The sequence below is a fragment of the Lithobates pipiens genome, unplaced genomic scaffold, assembly GCF_037356315.1.
Source record: "Lithobates pipiens isolate NorthernLeopardFrog02 unplaced genomic scaffold, aLitPip1_a1.2 Scaffold_18, whole genome shotgun sequence".
Classification (NCBI taxonomy): domain Eukaryota; kingdom Metazoa; phylum Chordata; class Amphibia; order Anura; family Ranidae; genus Lithobates; species Lithobates pipiens.
The window spans coordinates 326828447-326855494 of NW_027507758.1; the positions used below are offsets into that span (position 1 = coordinate 326828447).

Consider the following 27048-nt stretch of genomic DNA (forward strand, 5'->3'; position numbering starts at 1 on the left):
TTAAAGCGACGCAGTGCCGAATCGCAAAAAGTGGTCTGGTCGGGAAGGGGGTAAATCCTTCCGGGGGTGAAGTGGTTAAAATAACGCAGTGCCGTTTCACAAAAGATGGCCTGGTCGTGAAGGGGGGGTAAATCCTCCTGTGCTCAAGTGAATAGAAGTACCTGTAATAAATAATATAGCAATGAATGCACTTGAGAAGCATTTTTATTTCGTCCTAAAATCATCTCCCTACAGCTCAGACTGCACAGATAAATATAAGGAGTAATAAAAAGATGGCACAGCTGCAGTACAATCATTCCCGAGTCCCGCCGCTCCATTCAATCTAATACGAGAATCACATGATCGCAGCCATCAACCGCCTGTCACTGCTATAATCCAACAGGAGGAGCTGTGCCACATTGGCAGCCAATCATAGCTCGCCGCTCTTCGTCGTCAGCAGAGGGGAGCAGCTTAGCCTACGTTCCTATTGGTGGTTGGGTGAAGAGGTTGCATTGGTTGTGTGGGCGGGAATACAGGCGGTAAGGAAGTGTTGTCCCCGGTTACCAGTATACAGCTGTCGGGTGACGCTGTAATCCTCGGTGTCCGGGCTTAGCACACAGGTATACATGTGATGTGACCTCGGCTCCTCTGCTGATTCCACGGTCCACTGTTCTCAGGAGTTCTCTCTTGTAATTGTCTTCTATTTCTATGTATAGGTCATAGTACTGGCCTAAGGAACACCTAATGGCTCATCGCTTGACTAAAGAGGAGCTGGAGGAGCAGTTTGAACAGTTTCTGAAAGAGGTAACAAGGACTGCTTTCTATTGGATGATTCTATTGTCACGTTCTATCCAATCAGGATGTTCTGCATAGATCAGTGCAAGGGTTCCTAAAATACTGCTCACACCATATCCCTCTTTAGCACGTTTTTACCTACAGGTAAGCCTATAATAAGACTTGCCTGTAGGTAAAATGAAAATCTCCTATACCTGTCTGGTTTAGTAGCTATTCACCCGGTGTCTTGTCAAATAACGTCCTCCATCGGATAGTGTCCGCTGTGTACTGCGCATGCGCAGTACACAGCAACACAGATTCCGAAAATGGCCGAGGATGAACGGCGCCTGTGCTGTGAGTCCAGGTTCTATCCCCACTATCCAAGTGGACATAGAGTAGGAATAAAAAAGAGCCGAGCGCAGCGTGGCGAGCGAAGCTCACCCGCGAGGGGCCCTTTAATACTCACAACCCTATGTCCGCTTGGATGGTGGGGCTACCACCTCCACTCACGGCGCAGGCGCCGTTCAGCTTCCGAGATTTTCCGAAGCTTTGTCTGCTCCGTACTGCGCATGCGCAGTACGGGCCGGACACTATTTCATGGCCGGACACTATACGGCAGAACACCGTCAGGCAGACTCTCACGTCAGCGGCACATGCGCTGTGGATGCTGCCAGAAAATCAGAGCTACTTGCCGGAAATTAGGCTCACATCTGCAGGAGTGACGTCATCGCAACTCCGGCCACTCACGGCCCAGCATGCCCGGAAGTAACACTTAAGCTCCCTCTGCAGTGACCAGGGTGCGATGCCAACGCTTCGTTCTAAGCGAAGTTTTTCATGATGAGTTTGTGTGCAGGGCATACAAGCTCATTATGCTTTTACCTTACTGGGGGATTTATTTATTTATTTTTTGCTACAATGTGTGGATGTTTATGTTGTGCAACTCGTGTGCAGTGTATAGACTGCAATGAAGTGACACTTCAATAGAGCGTACTGGAGCAACTGAATAGGATGGGCACTGTGTTCTGTGCCTTGGCCCTCTCAAAAACCTGAGCCCTTCTTACCAGGGCTGGGGCAAGGATTTTTGACACCCTAGGTGAAACCCTATTTTGCTGACCCGCCCGCAGCCATTGGCTTCGCCCCTCACTGAGATTTTTGCAGCGCCTCTTCACCTATTTCTTCTGCCGTGGTCCACAGGCCCGCACCTGTGCCTCTGGACCCGGCCTGAAGACAAATAGTGGTGGCACCAGCTCTCTTCCTCAAGGCAAGTGTAAACCACAGGTATATGGACAGGCTGGGGTAGTATATGGGCAGGTTAGACACACACACACACACACACACACCTGTACACCCAACCCCCCCCCCCCCCCCCCCCGCACATCTGTACCCCTCTGTACACACACACACACACACACACTGTTCCTCTCTGTACGTACACACATATACACATATGCTGTTCCTCTCTGTACGTACACACATATACACATATGCTGTTCCTCTCTGTACGTACACACATATACACATATGCTGTTCCTCTCTGTACGTACACACATATACTGTTCCTCTCTGTACGTACACACACACACACACACTGTTCCTCTCTGTACGCGCACACACACGTACACACACACACACACACACACACACATACTGTTCCTCTCTGTACGTACACACACACATACATACATACATACATACTGTTCCTCTCTGTACATACACATATACTGTTCCTCTCTGTACACACACGTATGTGTGTGTGTGTGTGTATATATATATATATATATATATATATATATATATATATATATATATATATATATATATATATATATGTATATATATATATATATATATATATATATATGTTTGTTAAACACACACAGTGCCTTGCAAAAGTATTCGGCCCCCTTGAACTTTTCAACCTTTTGCCACATTTCAGGCTTCAAACATAAAGATATAAAATTTTAAATTTTTTGTGAAGAATCACCAACAAGTTGGACACAATTGTGAAGTGGAACAAAATCTATTGGCTTTTTGAAACTTTTTTTAACTAATAAAAAAAATGAAAAGTGGGGGGTGCAAAATTATTCGGCCCCCTTGCGTTAATACTTTGTAGAGCCACCATTTGCTGCGATTACAGCTGCAAGTCGCTTGGGGTATGTCTCTATCAGTTTTGCACATCGAGAGACTGAAATTCTTGCCCATTCTTCCTTGCAAAACAGCTCGAGCTCAGTGAGGTTGGATGGAGAGAGTTTGTGAACAGCAGTTTTCAGCTCTTTCCACAGATTCTCGATTGGATTCAGATCTGTACTTTGACTTGGCCATTCTAACACCTGGATACGTTTATTTGTGAACCATTCCTTTGTAGATTTTTCTGTATGTTTGGGATCATTGTCTTGTTAGAAGATAAATCTCTGTCCCAGTTTCAGGTCTTTTGCAGACTCCAACAGGTTTTCATCTTGAATGGTCCTGTGTTTGGCTGCATCCATCTTCCCCTCAATTTTAACCATCTTCCTTGTCCCTGCTGAAGAAAAGCAGGCCCAAACCATGATGCTGCCACCACCATGTTTGACAGTGGGGATGGTGTGTTGAGGGTGATGAGCTGTGTTGCTTTTATGCCAAAGATATCGTTTTGCATTGTGGGCAAAAAGTTAGATTTTGGTTTCATCTGACCAGAGCACCTTCTTCCACATTTTTGGTGTGTCTCCCAGGTGGCTTGCGGCAAACTTTAGACGAGACTTTTTATGGATATCTTTGAGAAATGGCTTTCTTCTTGCCACTCTTCCATAAAGGCCAGATTTGTGCAGTGTACGACTGATTGTTGTCCTATGGACAGACTCTCCCACCTCAGCTGTAGTTCTCTGCAGTTCATCCAGAGTGATCATGGGCCTCTTGGCTGCATCTCTGATCAGTCTTCTCCTTGTCTGAGATGAAAGTTTAGAGGGACGGCCAGGTCTTGGTAGATTTGCAGTGGTCTGATACTCCTTCCATTTCAAAATGATCGCTTGCACAGTGCTCCTTGGGATGTTTAAAGCTTGGGAAATCTTTTTGTATCCAAATCCGGCTTTAAACTTTTCCACAACAGTATTACGGACCTGCCTGGTGTGTTTCTTGGTCTTCATGATGCTCTCTGCTCTTTCAACAGAACCCTGAGACTATCACAGAGCCGGTGCATTTATACAGAGACTTTATTACACACAGGTGGATTCTATTTATCACCATCAGTCATTTAGGACAACATTGGATCATTCAGAGATCCTCGCTGAACTTCTGGAGTGAGTTTGCTGCACTGAAAGTAAAGGGGCCGAATAATTTTGCACGCACCACTTTTCAGTTTTTTATTTGCTAAAAAAGTTTAAAATATCCAATAGATTTCGTTCCACTTCACAATTGTGTCCCACTTGTTGGTGATTCTTCACAAAAAATTAAAATGTCATATCTTTATGTTTGAAGCCTGAAATGTGGCAAAAGGTTGAAAAGTTCAAGGGGCCGAATAATTTCGCAAGGCACTGTGTGTGTGTGTGTGTGTGTGTGTGTATATATATATATATATATATATATATATATATATATATAATTTATTATGTACACACACACACACTGTTCCTCTCTGTACGTACACACATACATATATACTGTTCCTCTCTGTGTATGTATGTGTGTATATATATATATATATATATATATATATATATATATATATCACACACACACACTCCAGTTCCATTCTGTACACATTGCAATGCACTATAAACTTGACAGCAGAGTAAAAACATTTTTTATTATTTCATGTGACTGGGTGCAGCACTGAGTGTGCTGCCTGTGCTTCCACTATATCAAAATGTGGAGTGTAAGCGCTAAACTTGTACTAATGTAATATTCGGGGAAGTTTTTTACCCAAAAAAAATCCAAAGCATAACACATACAGAAGTGAAAAATATACGTGCCAGACACAGAAAATATATGTAAATAGCACAAAAAAGTGTCAATGTGACTATGACTTATGTTATAAACCCATATATAGGGATAACATCTTAAAGAAAAAGAAAGGAGAGAAAAAAAAAAAAAGATTTTTTATAAGCAATCAAGTCCATATATTAGTGAGCATAGATGTGCAGATATCTCCACAGATAATGATGAAAACAGCAAATCCAAATCTTAAGTAACCATAAGACAATTCCACCGGCGTGCCTATCCCACCACCTTACGGAGTACAGGCTTACCGGAAAAAAATGACCCAGATAGACTTATGTCTAGGGGGTCAACAATGGCTTTGCAGTACCAGCTACTGAGGCATTGGGTTCAACATTCCATGTTTGCGTGGATCACAGGATGAGTAGTCTTTGCGATGTAGTGGACTTTATATGGTCACCGTGTTTTAGAGAGACAACTCCGGCATCAATTCAGACATGGAGGACGTAAAGATAGGGCCAAGATAGTGTGATATCGTTTTTATAAAAAATTTTTTTAATAAAAATAAAATATCAAACTCACATTTCCATGGATATAAATAGACATGTCACAAAAGATGGGTCCGAACGACGCGTTCGGACCTATGAGTCATCATCTGGGGTTGACTACTACCACTGTTACACTGCCTTTTATAGATAACATACCTTACTGCAATGAAATCAAATTAGGCTCCCCCCTGTGTGTCACTGATGTCCACTTCCGGTATCGACACAATGGCGGCCCGGCGTGCGTTCCACGCCTCTATTCCGTTGCGTTCTACCTCTATTTATTTGCGTTCCACGCAGTAAACCACGCGGTTATACCCAGTAAGTGGAGCGCAATGTGTTATGGGCAGATGGCCTATCTATGAACGATGGTAATGGTGAATAGAGGTCAGGCCGCCTTATAAAAAAAACTTGTTTTGTTTTACCTATTGCGTGTCCTTAGCATATATATTTACTATGTTATTTCGGACCCGGAACCGGAAGTGTATAACCATCACTTCCGGACAACTGCGCATTGATTGGCACAGCGTCACTACCCATAGGGCGCCCACAGGGGAAAGGTCGTACCTACGTCAGCGCGACAGAAGGGAAGTACAAAACCAGAAGTAAACAACCGTCACTTCCGGTACACAGCAAGAACGAGGCTTGAATAACACCAAGTCTCATAATATCTCGCTTGGTGACAGGGGGATGGGGTTTTACTATCTACACCCCTCTAGTGTCAAAAAAAGGAAAGACTGACAAAAAAGCCTATAAGAAAAGAAATAATAAAAAAAAAGGGGAATATAAAAAAAAAAAAATTAACAGTCTATAAAATGTTAGGGAAACCTGAGAATAAGTGTTTACTCAGGACCGGTATTTCACATATGTACTTGGAAGAGGATCTAGTGATTCCTCCACTGTCGGTGGTCTCTATGAATAAAAGGTAGTAAGCCGATCAACACACACTCCCACGGTAGGAGAATGGTTCCGGCGGATTTCTAAAATAGAAGAGCTTGAGGAACTAGTCCACATTTCCCAGGAACGAATTACAAAATTCACGAATACGTGGGCATGCTGGATTCACTTTAAAACGACACCACGTTTCCGATCATATAGCTCTTGAACAGTGGAATCTGTGGCGACTGGACTGAAGGCCTTCTGATTCTTTGGAGTAGACCGTACTGGAGAACGACTATTGATGACAGAAGAGATTTAACATACTATCACCCCTCCCCCCCCTCCCCCCTACTTCCCTGTCCCTCAATAGCCACCCCCCCTCCCCCCCCCTTTTTTTTTTTTTTGTTTGTTTTCTTCCCCCTTCTCTTTTCTCGTTTCTTTCCTTTCTCTTTTGCTCCTTCGTCCCCTTCTTGAAGCTTGAACCCTCCCTTGACTTATGGCACCGTGCTACATGAGGCTCTATGGTGAATGTAAGGTTTCCACCCTTTCTATAGATAACTCCTCCACCTGCAGGGTCACCATCAGGGAGTTGATTCTTGTCTAGCTAAGGGAACTCCTTAACTTTAAGATTGTATTTTCCTACCTGACTATTTTCTGCTAAAAGTGTTGCACATGTCTGTGTTTATTGTTCACGTGTATTTCTTGTATTTCAATAAATTTATTATGGAAAAAAAAAAAAAAGGTAGTAAGCCACTGACATTGATCAGCTATATATACAGGCCCCAACAAATTCTGTCCAAAATCGACCGAAGCAAAGAATGTCACTACCTGGTCAGCTTTTTATCTTAAAAATACAAAAAATACAATGTAAAATGTATAGGTCCCAACTAGCTAATATATTTGATATATAGAGACCCCCAAAATAATTACCAACTAGCAACTATCAGTGACACACGGGGGGAGCCTAATTTGATTTAATTGCAGTAAGGTATGTTATCTATAAAAGGCAGTGTAACAGTGGTAGTAGTCAACCCCAGATGATGACCCATAGGTCGAAACGCGTCGGGAAGACTCTACCACTGCCCATCTTTTGTGACATTTATATCCATGGAAATGTGAGTTTGATATTTTATTTTTTTATAAAAACGATATCGCACTATCTTGGCCCTATCTTTCCGTCCTCCATGTCTGAGTTGATGCCGGAGTTGTCTCTCTAAAACACGGTGACCATATAAAGTCCACTACATCGCAAAGACTACTCATCCTGTGATCCACGCAAACATGGAATGTTGAACCCAATGCCTCAGTAGCTGGGACTGCAAAGCCATTGTTGACCCCCTAGACATAAGTCTATCTGGGTCATTTTTTTCCGGTAAGCCTGTACTCCGTAAGGTGGTGGGATAGGCACGACGGTGGAATTGTCTTATGGTTACTTCAGATTTGGATTTGCTGTTTTCACCATTATCTGTGGAGATATCTGCACATCTATGCTCACTAATATATGGACTTGATTGCTTATAAAAAATCTTTTTTTTTTCTTTTTCTTTCTTTCTTTTTTTCTTTTGCTTTAAGATGTTATCCCTATATATGGGTTTATAATATAAGTCATAGTCACATTGACACTTTTTTGTGCTATTTACATATATTTTCTGTGTCTGGCACGTATATTTTTCACTTCTGTATGTGTTATGCTTTTGGGTTTTTTTGGGTACAAACTTCCCCCGAATATTACATTAGTACAAGTTTAGCGCTTACACTCCACAATTTGATATTTTCCTTAGCTAAAAAATCCTAGTTTTAGCGTGTTGGCAGCTTTATTTCTTTATATATTTTTTGTATTGCGCAGTGTTTTTTGTTTACACATTATGTGCTTCCACTATACCTGAGCCAGCAGTGGTGGCTTTACCTCCAGGAGAGCGGCACTGCTGCCTGTCCTCCTAGAACAGATACTCGACCATCCAGGAGGAGGGGGGAGGTATCGCGGAAAGCCCGGTCTTGCATGCAGGGCTTCCATCTCACTCGCCCTGGCCAGTTCTATCTTACATGCAGGCACTTCAGGCCGGCTGCTCTTTGTCCCAGCAAGTGGCTTGGAATCAGGATTTTTAGTTCCTGTGCGGTCTCTGATCCAGAGGAGGGGGAGAACTCAGATTCCTCATCTGACGAGGGATCTGGGTCAGCGATTGAGGAAACTGTTAATACGGCTAGATACCCATTTCCAGTCGTCGAACATATTGAAGAACTGTTGAAAGCAGTTTTTACTTCTGAACAGATTGAGATTTTTGTGGTGGCTCAATCTGTTCAGGATAGAATATATAGGTGTCTTCAGGGGCGTAAGCCTAAAGCCCCATACACACTATCAGATTTTCTGCTGATTTTTGTCTTCAGATTTACCAAATCCATGAAGTGCAAGGGCCTGCCTGATTGCATACAAATTTTAAATCCTACGGTTCAACCTCCATATTATATGGTTTTATTAAATCTGAAGGAAAAAAAATCAGCAGAAAATCTTTAAAAGGCTTTAATGTTTCTCGGTACACCAGTCACTTAAAGAGATGGTCCTGTCAGAATGGAAAGAGCCTGAGAAAAGGTTTTTCCAGTCCAGAGGACATAATAAGAGGTTTCCCTTTCAGTCTGACATTGAAGAGATTTTTATTCAAGTGTCCCAGACTGGATGCGCCTATGTCTCAAGTGTCTAAAGGATCTGATCTTTCATTTGAAGACTCTGGGGTTCTTAAGGACCAGATGGATAGAAAAGCTGATGCTTTGCTCCATAAGGCCTGGGAGGCTTCAGCCTTCTCTCTGGGACCAACCCTGGCATCCACCTGCTTTAGCTATAAATCTAGATGTTTGGGTCCAGAGGCTAGATGACCTGCTCTCCACGACACGCCTGTAGAAGAGACCAAAGAATCTCTGCTCCGATTGCCAGTTGGATCAGTGGCCAAAACGTCAGCTTTGATCAATTAATCTAGATGGGCAATCTGGTTAAAATCCTGAATGGGGATCTGACCTCCACAAATAAACTATTCCCTTTGAAGGCAAACTATTGTTTGGTTCGGCTTTTAGAGACGGTACCTGCTTGGTCCTCGGGAAAAGGGTAAAAGTTTCCCATCTTGGAAGGTTAAGCCTCAATTAAGAGGCCCTTTCGTAGTCTTTGGGGCAAAGCTAACTTCAAACGAGGGGTTCAGCAGGCAAAGAAAAAAATCATTGTTTAGCAAAAACAAAGCTAAAGAGTCTCTCTTTGCTCCTTCAACCCAGGCCAAAAGCTCTCAGTGATGCCTGCTCAAGATCATCAGAGGTTTGCGATCCTCTCAGAAAATGGCTTAAGTCATTGGCAGTTCACAGCCCTTCCTTTTGGTCTCTCAGCAGCCCTGAGAATATTCACAAAGGTCATGGCCTTTTTTTGTTTGCAGAAAATTTCAATTGTCCCTTATTTGGACGACTTTTTGATCTTTTCCTGGGACAAAGAGGGCCTGGATCAGGATCTGCAAGTAGTTCTGCAGACATTTCAAAGATTGGGTTGGAAACCAATCGGCAGAAATCTGTTCTGGTTCCCTCCCAGAGCTGTCTTTTTTTTTTTTTTTTTTTTTTTTTGGGGCTACCTGATAGACTCAGTCGCCCAAAGAATTTTCTTCCCGGAAGAAAAGATCTCCAAGATCCTCCATTCCTTGCAGAAATTCATGTGCAATCCCCAGGCATCCCTGCGTCAAATAATACAGCTGAGACTCAGAAACCCCCCCGCCTGAGCCAAGGGGAGCTGAGACCACATCCGAGCCCGCCTGATTGGGGTCTATACTGAGGGGGGGGGGTCTGTACTTATTGGGGGAGTCTGTACTGAGGGGAGTCTGTACTGAGGGAAAGGGATCTATACTGGGGGGGGGGGGATCTGTACTTAGGGAGGGGTAATCTATACTTGGGGGGGCGGGGTGTCTGTACTTAGTGGGGGGGTCTATACTGAGGTGGGGTCTGTACATATATTGGGGGAGTCTGTACTGAGGGAAGGGGATCTATACCTAGTGGGGGGGGGGGGCTCTGTACTTAGGAGGGCGGTCTGTACTTATTGGGGGGAGTCTGTACAGAGGGAAAGGGATCTATACTGAGGGTGGGGGGGGTCTGTACTGAGGGAGGGGGAATCTATACTCTGGGGGGGGTCTGTACAAGCAAAAATTGAAAAAAAGTCCAGTTTTGTGGCACTTTCAAAGCGCTTTTAAGGCGCTTTGGAAGCCCTGCCCATTCATTGCAATGGGCAGGGCATTTTGGGAGCACTAAATACAGCACTCACAACCCGCCCCAAAGATGTTGCTTGCAGGATTTTTTGTAACCTCCCACAAGCGCACCGCCCCAATGTGAAAAGACGCACACACTACAATGAATGGGAGGCGGGTTTCAGGCGCTTTTCAGAGGCTATTTCTAGAGCTAAAGCGCCTGAAAACCTGCCCCAGTGTAAAAGTAACCTTAAGCAGATCTTCAGTCATTATTTTTTATTTTTTTTCCTCAACTTGCCATCTATTAAATTTATTAAAAATATTATGGTGGTGTCGCACAGCGCAGCCTGGATCCTCTTCTTCTTGGGTCTCTCTTTTGGGCTCCTTGCTCCTCCTTCCTGTTGAGTGCCCCCATAACAAGCAGCTTTCTATGGGGGCACCTGAGCCGAGCCACAGCTCCCTGTGTCCATTCAGACATGGAGCTGCGGCCTGGCCTCGCCCCCTTTCTCTCCTCATTGACTGACTTTGACAGCAGCAGGAGCCAGTGATGCCGTACTGCTGTCTCAGCCAATGAGGAGGGGAGTACCGGGCAGCCGAGACACTCCAGCAACATTGCAGGATCTAGATGGGTCTCAGGTAAGTATTAGGGAGGCTGCTGCACACAGGTTATTTTTTTTTTTTTATCTTATTGCATAGAATGCATAAAGGTGAAAAACCTTTTGCCTTTACAACCACTTCAGCTCCGGAGACTTTACCCCCTTCATAAAGCTAAGGGTTTTTTCTTTTTAAATAACAAACATGGCATACTTACCTCCACTGCGCAGTTTGTTTTGCACAGAGTTGCCCCGATCCTCGACTTCTGGTGTCCCCCTGTGGTGCTGTTAGCTCCTCCCCCGCATCATATAACCTCCTAGGAGAAGCGCTGTCCCAGGGGGTTACCTTGCGGGCGTGCTCCCAAGTCCAGAATTTGCGTCCATAGACGCAGGATACAGCCCCGACACCCGCGTCATTGGATTTGATTGACCGAAGCAGGAGCCAGTGGCTGCGCTGCTATCAATCTTTCCAATGAAGAGCCAGGACAACGGGCAGAGGGGAAGAGCGTGTCTCCAGTGTGGGAATTACGGGACCCAGGTGAGTAAAATAGGGGGGGCTGGGGGGCCGGTCAGTGACAGAAATTTCTTCACCTTAATGCATAGGATGCATTAAGGTGAAAAAACGTGAGTTTACCAACCCATTAACCCCTTCCTGTGCTATAGCCGAAAAACGGCTACATCGTGGGCTTACAATTACAGGAGGGCGTCTATGGGTGTGCACGCGATGCTCGCGGTGGACTCGGCTGATCACAGATCAGGGTAAAGGGCTAATCGCAGTGCCCCTTTACCACATGGTCAGCTGTTAGCCAATGGAGAGCTGATCAAACAATGTAAACAGAAGTCGGTTATCAGCTTTTTTTTTCCCCCCTCCCGCAGACAACGTGAGGAGGAAAGCAGCTTCTAAAGGGGCATCGGTTCCCACTTTGCCAACCAGTGTTGCTAATCAGTGTCACTTATCAGTGGCCATTAGTGCTACCCATCAGCTCACATCAGTGAAGGAGAAAAATTACCTGTTTGCAAAATTTTATAACAAACTATGAAGTATTAAGGTTTTTTTTTTTTTTTGTATTTGTATGGGTACAGTGTTGTATTACCTCGTAAGTGCCATTTGAAGTGTGCCAGCGCTAAAAACTGGCCTGGGAGTGAAGGGGGTAAAAGTGCCCAGTACACAAATGGTTAACTGGCAATTGCCCGGTCCTGCGACGCTGTACCCAAAATAAATAGCATAAGCATATATTGATTGGTTTGCGCAAAAGTTATAGCATCTACAAACTATGGGATATATTTATGGAATTTTTATTTATTTTTTACTAGTAATGACGGCGATCAGCAACTTATAGTGGGACTCTGATGTGTGCGCTGGACAAATCAGACACTAAGTGACACTTCTTGGGAACCAGTGACACTAATACAGTGATCAGTGCTAAAAATATGCACTGTACTAATGACACTGGCTGGGAAGGAGTTAAACAGGGTCAATCAAAGGATTAGCTGTGTGCCTGTCAAATGTTTTAGTGTAGTGGGGGAGGTGTTTTTACTTGAGGAAGGCATGGATCCATGTCTCTGCTTTGCAGGAACACAGGATCTATGCCTTCCTGACTGACAGAACAGCAATCTGCCTTGTTTACATAGACTGTCGTTCTGCCTGTGTACCAAACGATCAGTGGGTGTCGACGGACATTGAGTCCAGAATCACATTGGGAGCGAGCCGCCGGCAGCGTGCACTTCTGCCTGCTACCAGGATTTGCTGTGTGTGTGTGTGTGTGTGTGTGTGTGTGTGTGTGTGTGTGTGTGTGTGTGTGTGATCCTGTGCGTGTCCGCCCTGTAGCAGTAAAACTGCTATAGGGCGCTCGGCAACTGGTTAAAATGGGATAACGATGGTAGAAAACACAAGTTAGATACAAAGTGAGTAACAGTAAGGACTAGGCATAAGATGACATTTGGCATTCAGATCAGCATAAACAGTAGCAAGGCCACCTCAAGTACAGCAGTGAGCAGTCAATTTTAATCAACTAAGTGCTGGAACTCTACTGCCAGAGTGCATTTATGGCATCAGTGCTAGTCCTAGACTGACTGGGTATGCACTGTCTAAAGAAAAGGAGGATGGTAGCAGAAGGAGCAGGGGAACAAGTATGCATATATAATTATGACGGAAGAGGGGGTCCTTTTAAAATGTTGTTCTGCCGGCTATCGTTGGAGCCCTGCATATTTGCACTTAACGACAGTCCTGGTTATACTGCATGCAGATGTGATTCAGATGCGGTTAAGGTTTAGTATAATGCGGTATAAATGCAGTATAGATTGGGTGCACTTGGTGTCCTGATCTCAATGGCACATTCTCTTCTAGCAGTGTCAGTAATGGGCGGATAGTCCTCTCACCAGTTCCCAGGATGTTGCTGTGACCTCTCGCTGTACAAGGGGTCCTGCTCATCTTCTCCCTAAAAGCTTCCAGTAGTCCGCTGTGGGAAGCAGAGGGTGAGTGGATGCTCCAGCCTCTCTATGGCAGCAGTGTGTAAATACCTGGGTGTCCTTACTCTCAGGCTCAGATCTCAGCTGCTATGGTCTCCAGCTGGCAGATGAACATCCAGTCAGAGGTTCTTTCCCTCTAACTCCTGCAGTGCTAAGAGGAAGAACTTTCTCAGGCAGTTTAATAAAAACCCTCTCTCCACTGCTCTACTCCTTTTATAGTGTAGCTGTAGCCATTATATGGCTGCCATCTCAAACTACAATTCCTAGAATTCTCAGTCTTCTATTCAGAGCACTATGGGCTTGCTTGGCTTTAGCTCTCCCCCTGCTGGCCAGAGGAGACTGGTGCAGCATAACATGAGTATCTCAGTAGAGGGAGAGAAGGATAAACGTCTTCTCCTTATTGCTGTAGTCCAGCACCTGGCTACATGTGTAATTTAACAATGCATTGCTTTAACACATGCACATTAGGGATGAGCTCAGATGTGTTCAGGCACAAGTCTAAACCAGGCTGACTGGTAAGTTGAGCTGGGAATTTTTCTTTGTGTTTGACATGCATTGCCCTTCCATGTGCTCCTTGCTATTAAGGCCATTTTGAGGTTGGGGCAGTTGCCATTTGTACTGTTGCTTAATTGGTGAGGGAAGTGCACTGGACACCTTCACATTGTGCTATTTGCTGGGTGTCCAGTGCGTCCCTGTGCCTTTGAACCACTTCAGTACCTTAGGGCATCCTTGACTTTGTGCAGGGATATCTGAATGAGGCCTATAGCTACAGGCATCATTCAGATATCATTCTTTCCAGATGGCGATTCTGTGCACGATAAGATTGATCATAGCGGCAGTTCTGCTGCTTGGTCATTCTTATAGACGATGGGAGGGGATGTACACCCCCCCCCTTCCCGCTGCCATCCGGTGCTTCTCTGGGCTCTCCTGTGCTATCGGGGGCATGGAGAAAGAATCGGCTGGCTCCGGATGACAACAATAGTTTTCCGGTGACCGTTATGCCGTCATGCCTGGGTTCCTGGAAGTAAACAAAGCCACGATTGCGGCTGTCAGCATGAGATCGGGGAATTTTTCTTTTCGATCTCGTGCTTTCCAGCCTGGAGGAGAGATGTGGGTTCTTATTGACCCCCCCCCGCATCTCCATAAAGAGGACCTGTCACAATAGATTCCTATTACAAGGGATGTTTACATTCCTTGTAATAGGAATAAAAATGATCAAAAAATCTGTAAAAATAAAAAAAATGTAAAACGCCCCTGTCCCCGGTAGCTTGCGTTCATAAGCGAACACATGCATAAGCCCCACCTACATATGTAAACGCCGTTGAAACCACACGTGTGCGTTGGAGTGTGTGCAACAATTATAGCACTAGACCTCCTCTGTAACTCTAAACTGGTAACCTGTAAACATATTTTCAAAGCGTCGCCTATAGAGATTTTTTAGTACCGAAGTTTGGTGCCATTCCATGAGTGGTCGCAATTTTAAAGGGTGACATGTTGGATATCTATTTACTTGGCATAACATCTTTCACATTTTAGAAAAAAAATGGGCTAACTTTACTGTTTTTGTTATTATTTTTATTTTTTTAATTCATGAAAGTCTTTTTTTTTTTTTTTTTTTTTTTTTTATTTAAAAAAAAAAAAAGGCATTTGAAAAATTATTGCGCAAATACCATGCAAGATAAAAAGTTGCAATGACAGCCTTTTTATTCTCTAGGGTGTCTGCTAAAAAAAAAAAACATATATAATGTTGGGGGCTCTGAGTAATTTTCTAGCAAAAAAATTATGATTTTTACATGTAGGAGAGAAGTGCCAGAATAGGCCTGGTATTGAAGTGGTTAAAGGAGAAGTCCAGCCAAAGCTCATTTTGGCTGTACTTCTCCTATGGATCACAGGAATGTGAGAGCTCTCTGTTGACGTCACAGATTTCAGGCCAGGCACCGCACCATCACAAAAAAGTCTGGATCCACCAGGTGTCTGGACTGACACAGCCGCCTCTGCCCCCTCCACAGCTCAGCGCTCCAATGAGCGAGGAGGGGGAAGAGCAGAGACCTGTGACTGACAGCTTACAGCTCTCTGTTCATGGAGCTCTGAAAACCGAGTGATCGCCAGTGTTCGATCGATCGGTTATCAGTGCAGAATCGCCGGGGGGAAAGATGCAACTTCGGACCCATGCTGCACCCACCAAGGTAAGTATGTTTCCGAAAAAATAAAAAATCCTTTGCATCTCTTTTGACAACTTCAATACAGGGCACTTTCACCCCCTTCCTGCCCAGGCCAATTTTCAGCTTTCAGCATCGTCGCGCTTTGAATGACAAATGCACCGTTATGCAATGCTATACCCAAAGAACATTTTTATCATTTATTTTGAGACAGAGCTTTCTTTTGGTGGTATTTAATCACTACTGGGATTTTTTTATCTTTCGCCACACAAATGAAAAAAGGACAAAAATTTGGGGGGGAAAAAAGTTTTTCTGTTGTTTCTGTTATAAAATTTTGTAAATATGTCTTTTCTCTTTTACTGATGTGCACTGATGAGGAGGCACTAATATGTGGCAATGATGGGCAGCCTTTGTGGGCACCCACTGATGGGCAGCATTGATAAGCATCCCTGTGAGTAAAACCTGTCAGCGTTAGTAGAGGAATGGCAATAACCGGAACTTCCTATTTACACTGATCAGCTGTGATTGGACACATGGTAAAGAGCCTAGGTGATGGCATACGTCGGTCGGACAACCACACCACCAATCGCTGCGTGGCTTGTTTGAAGGACGTCATGTGACTAGGGTTGCCACCTCATCCCTTTAAACCCAAGCATATTAATCACACAGGTTCTGTGGTTGATTAAGACCCCTTTCACACCAAGGGCATTTTGCAGGCGCTATAGCATTAGAAATAGCGCCTGCAATCCGCCCTAAAACTGCTGCACCATTGTCTGTAGTGTGAAAGCCCCGAGGGCTTTCACACTGCAGCGGTGCACTGGTAGGACGTCAGGAAAAGTCCTGCCAGCAGCTTCTTTGGAGCGGTGTGTTTACTGCTCCTCCACCGCTGCTCCCCATTGAAATCAATGGGGCAGCGATGTAATACCGCCGGCAAAACGCTGCTATTGCGGCGTATTGCCGGCGGTTTTAACCCTTTAACCCCTGTTGTTTTTTTTTTGTTTTTTTTTTAAGTCACACAACCTGGTGCTGTCATGGCTGGGCCCCAAACCGCTTGCAGATGACAGTCGGACAGGCTAGGTTATTAAAGAGGGGCATGTGAGGAGTGGACTTAAAATACTGGCAACAACCACTGTCCCTTAATATATTATGAATATTACCACAGTCTGAGTCAGCTAGCCTAGTACTAGTAGTACTCACTCACTCATATTATGAATATTACCACAGTCAGTCAGCTACCCCCCCCCCCCAGAGACCCAGACTGAGACTCTCTGGGTCGCACTAGCTAACTACTGTGGTAATATTCATAAATAGGGGGATATCTGGGGGTAGCTAAGGGGGTAATATGGGGGTAGCTAAATTGACTCAGTCACTGTGGTAATATTCATAATATGGGGGTAGGTGACTCAGTCAGACTGTCACTGTGGTAATATTCATAATATTCAGAATGTCACTGTTACTGTGTGTGTGCTGCAGTAATATTCATAATATGGGTAGCGTAGCTGACTCAGAATGTCACTGTGACAGTGAGTGTAACTGTGCTGTGCTTGCTGCTGTGCTGTGGTAATAATAATCATAATAAGGGGCAGTGGTCCACTCCTCGCTCGGCTCAATCACTCACACACAATATACATGAATATACAATATACATCTGGTGGAAGGAGGAATTGACACTCACGTGTTGGAATTGGAAATCAGATCCACGGTGTGCACACACTGCTGTGCTGTGTTCATTTCCCCGGCCACAGTGAGGGTACCGCCCACGCCCAGGCATCACAACTTCCAGTTCCACTCCAGCAGTGTATATGTGAACTGCTCCGCATCTCGCTCTCCAATGACTGACATCAGTTCCGGTTGCTGACGTCAGCATTACGTAGCGCCGCTTACATAGAACTGGCGGGAATATCAAAATGGCGAGAATATCGAAATCGCGGGTCATCCAGCCTGGAGATCACGAGGGGAGAGAATCGAGATTGCGACCTTATTACGATTAATTGCGCAGCTCTAATGCATATGCTGTGTGAGAGAAATAACTTGTTAATATGACAATTTTGTGAAAAGAAATAAATCTTCATTTTGCAAAAAATTGTGGGGAAAAAAAAATCACAACTTCAAAAAACTCCATGCCTCTTACTAAATACCTTGGACTTTCTACATTCCAAAAAGGGGTCATTTGGGGGGTATTTGTACCTGGCTTGTTAGGGTCTCAAGTAATTATAGACAGTCAGTACATTAGGTGTGCTCAATTTTCAATGATTGGCACCATAGATTGTAGACTCCCTATAACTTTCACAAATACCAAATAATTTACACTAATTTGGATTATTTTTACCAAAGATATGTAACCGTATAAATGTTGGCCAAAGAAACCAAAAAAAAAAAAAAAAATTAATTTTTCCTTTTTTTTTTTTTTTTTTTTTTTTTTCTTAGTGCAAAAAAACAAACAAACCCAGAGGTGATTAAATACCATAAAAAATAAAGCTCTATTTGTGTGACAAAAATGTCATATGGGTAATGGGTATAGTGCATGAAGTAGGTTTAAGTGCTCAGTGGGCAAGTGGTTAAAGAGTTGTCCAGCAGACGGTTGATTATAAAAGGGCGTTACTTAAAGAAAAACCCCTTCCCATTTCGTGCTGTCAGCAATGGCACCACATGGAAGAGAAATGTCAATGGCCTGAGAGAGAGAAAATAATTTCTTTACACAAGAAAGGTGAAGGGACTACAAGAAGATCAGCAAAGATTTACTTATCGGTAAGAATACTGTAGAAAAAGTGATACAAAAATGGAACTACAACCATCTCAGAGAGACGTCTAGGCCGTCCACAGAAGTTAAAGAGGAAGTAAACCCTGATGGGGTTTACTTCCTCTTATGTTCCTTGCAAAGTAAAAACATAATCGGCTACTATGCATCACATACAAGCCCATTATTTGGCACTCGCCTGCAAACTAAGCCCGCGCTGTTCCCACTGGAGGCCGCATCCATCTTCGCCCCTTCCTTCCGGGGCCATGTACTCCCGCGCTGTGACTGTGTCTGGAACTGCGTGACGTCACTCCTGTTCGGGAGCCGTCAGTGATGGCACTCGCTCAGCAAGAAACGGTAGGGTTGACTTACAATTTGCATAGTCTTTTGCCCAAGTACTTCACATCGGTGTCAATTTTTACATCAAATTTTGATTTAGTTAGTCTTTTGCCTAAAAATGCCATTTTAGTTTTAGTCGTATTTTAGTCATCTGAATTGTTTTAGTTGACTAAAATCGAATGGGTTTAAATTGTAATGCATTTCTTTAGAATTGCCAACATCATTATATATTCCTGGAGTAAAAATCTAATAACGTGTTGTTATTATTTATGGTATTAAGGTTTGAACATGCACTACAGACACAGATTTAGCCATTGCCATATAGAACGTCTTAATAAATAAAACCAAGTTTCATAAACAAATACATTGCTTAAACCCTCCCTTCTCTCCCCTGCCTGTCCACGGCGCTGGTAATACTACTGTGGGCATCCGGCCTTCACAGCTTGCAGCTTCACAGCCAGGTGCGCATGTCTAACTGCACTGTCCTGAATGGCCGGGCAATCTTTTAGGACCTGTGATGTGTCCCAGAAGATTGCAGAGAGGGGGGGGGGCACCTGGGCGGGCCAAGCGGAAGTGGGAGCTAGTCAGTAATCGTGATGGATCGCGGAATCGAATCGTTGGCCAGATACTCGTAATCGAATAGTGAGACCAGTGAAGATATGGTCTAGATAGGCTTCCAGTGTTTCCTTGGGCTGTATGAGATATGCTGTTTGTAGCAGCGGTAAATAGATCCTGACAGGCTGAGTGCTTATGGCAAACTGGGTGGATGACACCACCACTGCCCCCAAATGTACAGGCCTGATAATTAGCTGCCCAAACCATATCAGTGTCACATAGGCCACATGCTGTGCCATACCGGAACAACCTGTTACGATAGAGCAACAGACTACACCTTGCTGGGGTGGAGGGCTATAAGCAGATACGGTAACATTTCCCTGAATTGCCAAAGTGACGGGGCCTTTTTAAAGCAGAACTCTAGGTAAGCTGTTAAAAGTTAACTCCACTTTTGTGGGGAAAAAAACAAATAGCCATTGAAAAAAAACAAAAAACGAATCTAGTGTATACAATTGCGACACAGGTCATATTGTAATTGAAAGTTATTACAAAATTACCTTTTCCTTTTCAATCTGCAGCTCTGTAATTTTTCTGTAAAATGCAATATGGCAACCTGGAGGAGTTCTGCACACAGATGGTATACAGAACACGCCCTGAAAATGTAATTTCCTGTTTGTTTTTCTGTGTCCATGTGCAATCACAGCTATTTCTTCAGAATAAAAAAAGATAGTAATCTATATATACACACAAAGCACTATTGCTTTCATTATAGTACTTACCTGTTGCTCCTCTAGCAAGGCAATATTAAACTCCTATGCAATTGGATCTGTGTCTGGAGGGAATCTTTAATTGGATGCGATCTTTTTATAGTTGTCAGTCTTTGACTAATAATTCTAAATAACTAAAGAAAATATATTTACTTTTTTTTTTTTTTTTTTTTAGGAGGTTTCCAGCATATGGAAATACTTTGCAAAATCAGCATTTTGTAAGATTCAGGGTAAACGGTCATTAAAAAGCAACATTCTTTACACCCCGGTCACACCCATTGCGACCTTAAAATTCAAATGAGTGATTTTCAGATTTTCAGCATTACAGTGTGACTTGAAAGACAGCTGTGCAACTTCATGCACAGATGTCTATGCAAGTTGCACATGAACTTGCAAAAAGTAGTGCAGGAACTTCTGCTTTCAATGCAGACAATAGGGTGCGACTTGTCATGCGATTTGAAACTCAAATCGCATGACAGACAAGTCGCACTGGTGTGACTGGGGCTAAGTCACTGGTATAAATTCTTAAAAAAAATGTTGTTATATTTGCCTGCCCAGAGCAGCCCTGATCCTCCTCTTGTCGAGTCTCTCACCGGTGCTCCTGGCCCCCACAGCAAGCAGGGGCTGCAGCACACGGAATGTGTGTGTGTTTTATTTATTTTTTCCTCTCTTAATGCATAGAATGCATTAAGAGAAGAAATCTTCTCCCTTTACAACCACTTGATACAGTATTAGATCTGTGTTATCTTTACAACTTCACTGATTTTCTATGAAGTTGCCTCAGCAAACTTCCCAGTGAGGCCCCTCTCCCACCCAGGGCCCTATGGTGTTAAGTAAGGGCTAAATATAGTATGAATGATTATAACTATTCTAAAATATTTTTTGCTCTCTGTTTACTAGATAATTCATTCAAATCCTGCCCTGTAGATGCAACAGAAAGTGAGAGGTATTCTTATCATAGCAAGGGAAATTTATTGTGCGTTCTTGCTGTGTTTTTTTTCAATGCATTTCAAGGGAAGGTACAATATTATTATTTATTATTATTTTTTTTTTTTTTAACTCATTCAAAAGTTTATTAATGGTATCACATTGTACATGGATACAAGTATGAAGCATAATCCGCTGAATACAGATTATCTTAAACTGAAATTTTGCTCAAACTGTCAAACGGGAATGTCATCAAACTTTTACCCTTAAAAATCTCCATAGGCGACATTTAAAAAATTCTACAGGTTGCATGTTTTGAGTTAGAGGAAGTCTATGGCTAGAATTATTGCTCTCGCTCTAACGATCATGATACCTCGCATGTGTGGTTTGACCATTGTTTTCATATGCGGGCGCTACTCGCGTATGCGTTCACTTCTGCGAGCCAGCTCGTCGGGATGGGGCACTTTAAAAAAAAAAAAGAAGAATGTATTTATTTTTTCTTATTCATTTAATTTATTTTTACAGTTTTAAAAAAAAAAAATTGGGTCACTTTTAATCCTATTACAAGAAATGTAAACATCCCTTGTAATAGAAAAAAGCATGACAGGTCCTCTTAAATATGAGATATGAGGTCAAAAAGTCCTCAGATCTCATATTTGGACTTAAGTGCAATAAAAAAATAAAAAAAAGTGCCTTTAACGACGGACCATTTTGCTGGTCAAAGACCAGACCACTTTTTGCGATTCGGCACTGCGTCGCTTTAACTGACAATTGTGCGGTCATGCGACATGGCTCCCAAACAAAATTGACGTCCTTTTTTTCTCACAAATAGAGCTTTCTTTTGGTGGTATTTGATCACCCCTGCGGTTTTTATTTTTTGCGCTATAAACAAAAATAGAGCGACAATTTTTGAAAAAAACTCATTATTTTTTACTTTTTGTTATAGTAAATATTCCCCAAAAATATATAAAAAAAAAAAAACATTTTTTCCCTCAGTTTAGGCTGATACGTATTCTTCTACATATTTTTAAGCGATTTATTGATTGGTTTGCGCAAAAGTTATAGCGTTTACAAAATATGGGGTTAATTTTATGGCATTTTTATTAATAATTTTTTTTTTTTTTTACTAGTAATGGCAGCGATCAGCGATTTTTTTTTTTTTTTTTTTTTTTTTTTTTATTTATTTTTTTTTTTTTTGTGACTGCGACATTAAGGCGAACACATCGGACATTTTTGACACATTTTTGGGACCATTGTCAGTTATACAGTAATCACTGCTATACAAATGCAGTGATTCCTGTGTAAATGACACTGGCAGTGAAGGGGTTAACCAGTGGGTGGCAGTGTAGGGGTTAAGTGTTCCTAGGGGCATGTTACTAACTGTTGGGGGCTGGGCTTTCTTTTAGTGAACACTGATCTCTCCTGCAATCACATGGAGCAGAGATCAGCGTCACTTGTTGCTAGGCAGAATGGGGAGATGCTGTTTACAACATCCTCTCCCAGTTCAGCCGCCTCGTGAGATGTTCGCGGGTATGCCCGCGACGATCGAAGCCGCGGTACACGCGACCGGACTCACTGGGGTCCCGACCAGTGCGCTCGCGATGGCAGGGCGGCATTTAAGATTGGACGTACCTGTACGCCAATATGCCTGCCCGTGCCATTCTGCCGATGTACATCGCCGTGCCCCGGTCGGGAAGTGGTTAAGAGGTGTGGGCGGAAGTGATGTTTTGATGTTGCTTCCACCTGCTATGGTGTGGAGATGGGTGGGGGCCATCTTAACCTCACTCGTCTCCATACCCAGCCACGGATAGGACCCGATCGCTCCGGTAAGTGGCGGGAGGGGGGCTGGGACCTCTCCCGCCGCTGATATCGGTGATCTCGTATTATCGTAAACAGAACTGTCGGCTCTAAAGATGGCTACCTCTGTTGTGGCAGCAGCTGATAGATATCCATCTTCAAGTTGCCGACATATATTTACATGAGTCAGTCAGTAAGTGATTAAAGTCCCGATATTAATTAAAAAGTCGAATATAATACAATTATTTACAAAAAATAAACACTGAAGAAATTACCCTTTGTTACAATGTAAAGTAGTTTAGTGAGTGTACAGCGTGTGAGATACTGTGTGTGTGTGTGTGTTTGTCAATTTAGGTATTCAGCCAAGTGCATCCTGAATTCTCGGTTTTGGTACCAAAATTTTCATTTCGGTGCACCACTAGTTCCAGTGCCTCTCCGCTCTATCCAAAACGTACAAAAAAAAAAAAATGGCTTTTTAGGTATACTTTTATTGTAATCTTATGGAGTTTTTGCCTAGTTTTCATTCTATACAATGTAATTCAGAATTAAAAAGTATACATTTTACAAGACTTGTAAAAGGAAAAACAATGCCAAATGAATATAGAGACCTAGCCAGTTCTATATCCAGCATTACATTTCCATCCTTCACCACTAGGTAGCAGTAGGGGTTTATTTTAGAAATTCTTAGATAAAATGCATGATGTTCTCCTGCGTGTCATTTTTTAAAACCTTTTTCTGATTTATATTCTCTTTTTTTTTTTTTTTTTTTTTTTTTTTTTTTTAGGTATGGTTTTTATATCTGTAATGATTATTGTTGATCTTCAGTAGCAAACCTAGAGTAAAAATGTAACAATACTTTGAAATAATTACTAAAGCTCTATCAGACATCAGAATTCACGGAGGGCTTAAATGCATGCGGCTGCATCTTATCTTCGTGTTGAGAAGCTCAGAGATGGAACTCAACAACAATAATAATGAGAAAAATGACCTACATAATTATTTGCCAACACACTAGCTATCAGACATTAGCCATTGCCGGAGATATGATGATTGTGAGAAATGGATGGACACAACTGGGTGAACATCCTAGTAAATTTATAGTAAGCAGGCTTTATGAAGCATGCTTTCTAATCATTTTTGCAAAAAAGATTGTATTCTAATGACATATATATTTTTATTTTTTCCTTGTAGGCTAAAATGTTAAGGAAAATGGTTAAGGGAAGTTAGGTGGGAGTAGGTTGTGTGGAGGTAGAGCCTCCCCACTCTCAGCCTATACAAACCAATATCCTTTGAATAATTTTAAAAAGCAGGTTGCATCATTTCCTATCATGGAACTTTATAACTGAAATTGCTGACACTCAGACAGGCAGAGAGGGAAGGGGGGAGGAGGAGACGCAGACACAGGAGAGCAGGGCTGCGGATAGTGGAGGCACATAATTGGACCACGGTGTCAGGATTATTGTGGTCAGTTTAAGGGGGGAGGGCATAGCCAGGATCAGCCAGGTATTGCAGATGTTACAGGGAGCCACATTACACAACATGTAAAGCTGGGTTAACAAACACTTTAATCGCCACTGGATTTCTGTTATCAAATTTTGCAAATAAATAATCTAGCTTCATAATTTTAGGCCAAAACTGTATTCTGCTACATTTCTGAAAATAACCAAATCCGTGTTTTATTTTGTCTGTAGGAAAGTTTTGAAATCCACAAACTATGGTGTGTGTGTGTGTGTGTGTGTATGTATATATATATAATTTATTATTATTATTTTTTTATATATATATATATATATATATATATATATATCTCTCACACCCCTAACATTTTCTGTAAATATTTATATATTTTTTTAAAAGAAGGTGCCGGCAACTCCCTAACACATACACTGACTACTCACTGTGAAGGCTTGAAAATAAATACGCTTGATGTTGGGGCGTTGCCGGCTGCTTCTTTTAAATGATAACCATTTGTCTATTGGTGTGTGGGAGGACACCTCTGCTTGGACACCCTGACTGAAAACTTCCAAAGTAAGACTTTCCACTGTTCTGTTCTGAGCCATACAATCTTTGATCAAATCTTTTCATGTGACAACACTGCAGAAATTACACTTTGCTACAATGTAAAGTTGAATGTACAGCTTGTATAACAGTGTAAATGTGCTGTCCCCTTAAAATAACTGAACACACAGCCATTAATGTTTAAACCGATGGCAACAAAAGAGAGTACACCCCTAAGTGAAAATGTTCGAATTGGGCCCAATTGGCCATTTTCCCTCCCTGGTGTTATATGACTCAGTGTTACAAGGTATCAGGTGTGAATGGGGAGCAGGTGTGTTTAATTTGGTGTTATCGCTCTCATGGTCTCATACTGGTCACTGGAAGTTCAACATGGCACCTCATGGCAAAGAACTCTCTGAGGATCTGAAAACTGAAAAAAAGAATTGTTGCGCTACATAAAGATCGCCTAGGCTATAAAAAAAATTGCCAAGACCCTGAAACTGAGCTGCAGCACAGTAGCCAAGACCATACAGCGGTTTAACATGACAGGTTCCACTCAGGACAGGCCTTGCCATGGTCGACCAAAGAAGTTGCGTGCACATGCTACGCATCCTATCCAGAGTTTATCTTTGGGAAATGGACTTATGAGTGCCTCCAGAATTGTTGCAGAGGTTGAAGGGGTGGGAGGTCATCCTGTCAGTGCTCAGGCCATATGCCACACACTGCATCAAATTGGTCTGCATGGCTGTCATCCCAGAGTGAAGCCTTTTCTAAAGATGATGCACAGGCTAAGGACATGGATTACTGGAACCATGTCCTGTGGTCTGATGAGACCAAGATGAACTTATTTGGTTCAGATGGTGTCAAGCGTGTGTGGCGGCAACCAGGTGAGGACTACAAAGGCAAGTGTGTTTTGCGTACAGTCAAGCATGGTGGTGGGAGTGTCATGGTCTGGGGCTGCATAAGTGCTGCCGACACTGGGGAGCTACAGTTCATTGAGAGAATCATGAATGCCAACATGTACTGCGACATACTGAAGCAGAGCATAATCCCCTTCCTTTGGAGACTGGGCCGCAGCGCAGTATTCCATCATAACGACCCCAAATACACCTCCAAGACGACCACTGCCTTGCTAAAGAAGCTGAGGGTAAAGGTGATGGACTGGCCAAACATGTCTCCACACCTAAACCCTATTGAGCATCTGTGGGGCATCCTCAAACAGAAGGTGGAAGAGTGCAAGGTCTCGAATATCCACCAGCTCTGTGATGTCATCATGGAAGAGTGAAAGAGGACTCCACTGGCAAACTGTGAAGCTCTGGTGAACGCTATCCCAAGAGGATTAAGGCAGTGCTGGAAAAAAATGTGGCCACACAAAATATTGACACCTTTGGGCCTAATTTGCACATTTTCACTTAGGAGTGTACTCACTTTTGTTGCCAGAGGTTTAGACATGAATGACTCTTATTTCTTGAAGCCGGAATACACCAGGACAGTACAAATATCCCCCAAATGATCAATTTTTTCACAATTTCACACATGATTGCTTGTACCAGTAAATTTCACTGTTATTAGGAATTAATTTTTACTGAATTCGATGGATTCATTCAGTGTTTACTATTGTGGTTAGCTGTAATTGGCCACAGCTAATCGCATGGTACAAATGGGTTGTGATTGGCCCTGTCTGTACCATGTGATCACTGTGCAGAATCGCAGAGATGTATACAATGAATTGCCATGAATCAAAGCCATTCATTGTGTACTGTTGTCATGGGATCTGTTGTGATTGGTCACAGTGATCACATGGTACCAGCAGCGGCTGGTACACTGATCATTTACCTGCTGTGTCCGGCACAGCAGGTGACAGATCATGCCATAGCATGGCCTGTGGGGCGGATTCTGGGATGACGTCCACTCGAAACGACGAATGTCCCACCTGGCTGTCATTTGACTATAGGCCTGGTATGAACTGGTTAACATTGGAAGATTTCCCCTCACCTTCTGTTCTGATGACAGCTGTAAAATTGTAGAATTTCCCATCACTTTCTGCCCCAGTTATGGTCACCAGGACAAAAAAAGAGGAAGTCTTCCCACCTAATGGGTTCTAGCTCTTCCACACTTTATTTACAATGCCCAAAAGATGGATAGATGGCTGACACTAAGGGGAACACATACTTTACAAAATTTTCACTTTAACCCCATATTTAAAGGAGTTGTAATGGCAAAGTTGCTTGCTGTGGGAGGAGCTCAACAGGAGGGAGGGGCCAGGAGAGCCAAAGAGGAGGATCCGGGCTGCCCTGTGCACTGCAGTCCACTGCACTGAGCAGGTAAGTATGTTATTTAAAAAAAAAAATAGACTTTACAATCACTTTAATTGTACTTTCTTAGTTTTCTACTGCTAAAAACTTGCAGACTAGTTCTT

At 42.9% G+C, this 27048-nt stretch overlaps 1 protein-coding gene across 2 annotated transcripts in view; it reads left to right on the plus strand.

The window, feature by feature from the left end:
* Window positions 1-478: 478 nt before the first annotated feature.
* The window catches only part of CEP162 (centrosomal protein 162), a 185906-nt gene continuing 159336 nt past the window's right edge, over window positions 479-27048 (plus strand). For both annotated transcript variants that reach the window (XM_077487309.1, XM_077487310.1), the window contains exons 1-2: window positions 479-599; window positions 696-783. In XM_077487309.1, the coding sequence (XP_077343435.1) occupies window positions 724-783 (60 nt within the window). In that variant the 5' untranslated portion in view covers window positions 479-599; window positions 696-723. The remainder of the gene's footprint in view (window positions 600-695; window positions 784-27048) is intronic.